The 3,857-nt window shown below is 36.5% G+C and overlaps 1 protein-coding gene across 1 annotated transcript; it reads left to right on the top strand.

Moving 5' to 3' along the window:
* The first annotated feature begins 1,378 nt into the window (after positions 1-1,378).
* On the top strand, positions 1,379-2,309 carry LOC125165964 (olfactory receptor 2J3-like). The gene is given in 2 exon segments (XM_047859513.1): positions 1,379-1,395; positions 1,397-2,309. Coding segments are annotated over 2 exon segments (930 nt in total).
* Positions 2,310-3,857: the final 1,548 nt, after the last annotated feature.

The following is a 3,857-nucleotide window of genomic DNA, read 5'->3' as shown; positions in this document are numbered from 1 at the left end:
TAATCAAGAAGAGATGATTTGTTCCATGGAAATTTTCTTCTGTAGTTATGTGAGGAGGTTTCCAATTACTGTTTACCCAGATATCACCCTGGGATAAATGAGAATTTGATAGTTTAGAAGCTATGTTTCTTTAACATGGCAAATAGTTGGATAAAATATAAAATGGAAAATGTTTTATTTCATATTTGTGAAATTTTTTATTCTGGTGGAAATTCAAATTTACAGACAAGTTGCAAAAGTGATACAAAGAACCACCACTAACCCTTTACAGATCCAGCAGTAGTTTATATTGTGCCTAGAAAGAGGTTTTCTATCCCTCTACAGATGGACCTTCCTAGCTACCTAACTACCTACCTGTCTATCATCATCTCTTTTTCTGGCCATTGGAGACTAAGTAAGAGACATCATGTCCCTTTATCCTTTTGCTTGATGTTTATTTCCTAAGAACAGGGACTTTATTTTACATAACACAGCAGAGTTGACAAAACAGAAAATGTAATATGCATACAATATTATTATCTAATTTGTAGTGGATAATAATATTTTTCCAATATTCTCAAATATGCTATTATTAGCTATGTTTCCTCAGTCCAGCCTCCCACTTAGATAACGTGTCTCTTTGGTCTCTTTTAGTCTGGACCAGTTCCTCAACCTTTATTTGTCTTCATTTAACAGAATATTTTTTAAGAGTACAGGCAGCTATTTTGTCCAGCTTGTCTCAATTTGAGTTTCTCTCATGTGTCTTCATTGCTGGAATCAGGCTGTGCTGTTTTGGCAGGAATGTCACTGAGTGACATTATGTCCTGCTCAGAGTATCATGTCAGTAGGTGCACAATGTTGGTTTGTCTCAACACTGGTGTTGTTAATATTGACTAATCTTGTTTATGGCGATGTCCATCCACCACATTTTTCTCTTGTGAAGTTTACTCTTCTTCATTTTGTAATTAATAGGTAATTAGTGGGGAGGTATTTTAGAGCATGTAAATATCCTGGTTCTCATCATATTTCATTCACTAGTTTTTAGCATATATTTACCTCTTTAAACTCTACCATTCTTTCTATACATATTATTAGAATCCTACTGACAGGAATAACTTTTACTTTTCCACTAATAATTTATATATATATATATATATATATATATATATATATATAAAATTTACATTTATATGTATATATTTACATCACTATGAACGTGTGGATTCTTACTTATCTCAGTTCATTAGTATAGTTTCTTTTAATGCCCAACTATCACAGAGTTGAACAGTGGTAGTCCTTTTAAACTGGCTTCTGTTTCTTTTTCATGTGTCCCTGTGATTCTTGGAGCATTTTCTTACAATTTTGGGAAGTATGTGATTCTTTCCTTAGGTAACAAAAAATGAATGATGAAGGGGAGAAATGAAAGTTATGAAGGCTACCTTATTCTACTGGGTTTTTCACATTGGCCTCATCTGGAAGTAATTCTCTTTGTGCTTATCTTGATGTTCTACTTGACGACATTGATAGGCAACCTCTTTATCATTGTCTTGTCATACCTGGACGCCCATCTCCACACTCCCATGTACTTCTTCCTCTCAAACCTCTCTTTTCTGGATCTCTGCTACACCACCAGCTCCATCCCTCAGTTGCTGGTCAATCTCTGGGGCCCAGAAAAGACCATCTCTTATGCCGGTTGCATGACTCAACTTTACTTTGCCCTTGCACTGGGAACCACAGAGTGTGTCCTCCTGGTGGTCATGTCCTATGACCGTTATGCAGCTGTCTGTAGACCCCTGCATTACACTGTGATCATGAACCCTCGTTTCTGCCACCTGTTGGCTGTGGCTTCCTGGGTCAGTGGCTTTACCAACTCAGCACTTCATTCCTCCTTTACCTTCTGGGTCCCCCTCTGTGGACATCACCAAGTGGACCATTTCTTCTGTGAAGTTCCAACACTGCTGCGATTATCGTGTGTTGATACCCATGCTAATGAGCTGACCCTTCTGGCCACAAGCTCCATTTTTGTTCTGATACCACTCATCCTGATCCTCAGCTCATATGGTGCCATTGCTCGGGCTGTGCTGAGGATGCAGTCATCAACCGGACTTCAGAGAGTCTTTGGAACGTGTGGATCCCATCTTATGGTTGTGTCCCTCTTTTTCATTCCAATCATGTGCATATATCTGCAGCCACCATCAGGAAGTTCTCAGGATCATGGCAAGTTCATTGCCCTCTTTTATACTGTTGTCACACCTAGCCTCAACCCTCTAATCTACACTCTCAGAAACAAAGATGTAAGAGGGGCAGTAAGGAGACTAGTGGGATGGTAGAGACCACTGCATTCATGACCCTCATATGACAGCAAAGTGCCTCCTCAACAAGGACTAGTCTGCATCCATCTATCATCTACCCTCCCATTTACTCACTCTGTCAGCACCAGTGGAGTGTGTGTCTCTCAGGACCACAGAGCTCTGACTCACAGATATGAATTAAACAGTCTGGCTAAATACCAATCACTCTCTCATGGAAAAAACAGCCAAGTAAAACCAAGATCAAACATATTTTTCAGTGGCACAATAAATAAAACAAAGGTATCTCATTCTTAACTGAAAATTAAGAAATGAAATTCCTATATAAAAGTGATATACTTTTTTTTTTCTAACCTGGACTATTGTTTTTTAATTTCTTGCTTCAAAGGCAGCATTTGCCATAAAATTTGTTTCTATTTTTGGTTTAACTAAAGACATACTGAAATACCTTAAATATTTTCTACAATACTGTTATTCTTTTTTGAATTAATATAGAGAAGAATATTGGTCTGTATTCTTTAATACCCTATAGCAACAGTAAGAAAATAAGTTTTATGAATTATAGCAAGAAAGTCTCTGAAGTAATGAAGTCAACATAAGCATATTGTGTTTCTTTCTCGAGGCAGTGGGAAGTGTATAGGAGGTGGAAATCACTTAAAGAGCTGTGGGATATAGCCTGTAAGGTAAGGGTCATTATAGGCCAGGGATCATTAGGAGAGGTGCTTGGGGCACATGGTTAGCCTGAGGAGCAATAAGAAATATCTGAGGCAGACAGACTTCTAGGCTCTGGAAATGACTGCATGAATCCAATGGGTATTTGAAAGAATTATCTGAAAATATAGTAGAAAAATTTTGTGAGAAAAGATTATGGAACACTGAGTAACATAACTATAAACATATAGATAATATAACAACCCCAAATATTGCAAAACTATGAAGTAATTGGAGCTATCACACATTGTTTATGGAATATAAAATCATTCAATCATTTTGAAAAAAAAGCTTATGGAAAATGTTTGTTTTCTTTTTAAGCTTGATCTAATTTGAATGTTTGAGATTAGAAAGTACATAATGAAAATCAACTTATATATTTTCCATACAAAGAAATGTATTTTTTATAAATGTAGTAGTTTTGTTACCTATCTTGTTGCCAACCATCTTCTTATGAAATAAGTGTGCTGTGTACATAACACTAAACTGGCAGCTGTATTATTCAGCTAGAGCAGATGAAGGGCAATTCACTGTAAAGTAAAATCTTGAAATCTGAGTTTTGTATGGTAAACCAAATCTTATTTGTAGTTTTTGAGGCCTTTAGTTTAGATGTGATGATTCAAACCCTATTTCCTAAATTATTAAGATGAAAAATACATCCCCAAACTTTCCCCCCATTTCCTGTGTGGCTGAAACTACGCTGATTATGTTGACTTTCTCTTCTCCTTTGTATATCTGTGATACTTCCTTTATGACCAACTAGGTGTAAAGAACAATACGGTGTATATTCAGTTGTCCTTACCTACTGTCCAAGAAATGAAGAACCAAGAATCATGCATACAAATGAACTTTTAGTGA

This window comes from Prionailurus viverrinus, chromosome B2 (genome assembly GCF_022837055.1).
Source record: "Prionailurus viverrinus isolate Anna chromosome B2, UM_Priviv_1.0, whole genome shotgun sequence".
Classification (NCBI taxonomy): Eukaryota; Metazoa; Chordata; class Mammalia; order Carnivora; family Felidae; genus Prionailurus; species Prionailurus viverrinus.
Note: the sequence above shows the minus strand (reverse complement) of the source record. Positions and strands in the feature narration are given on the sequence as shown.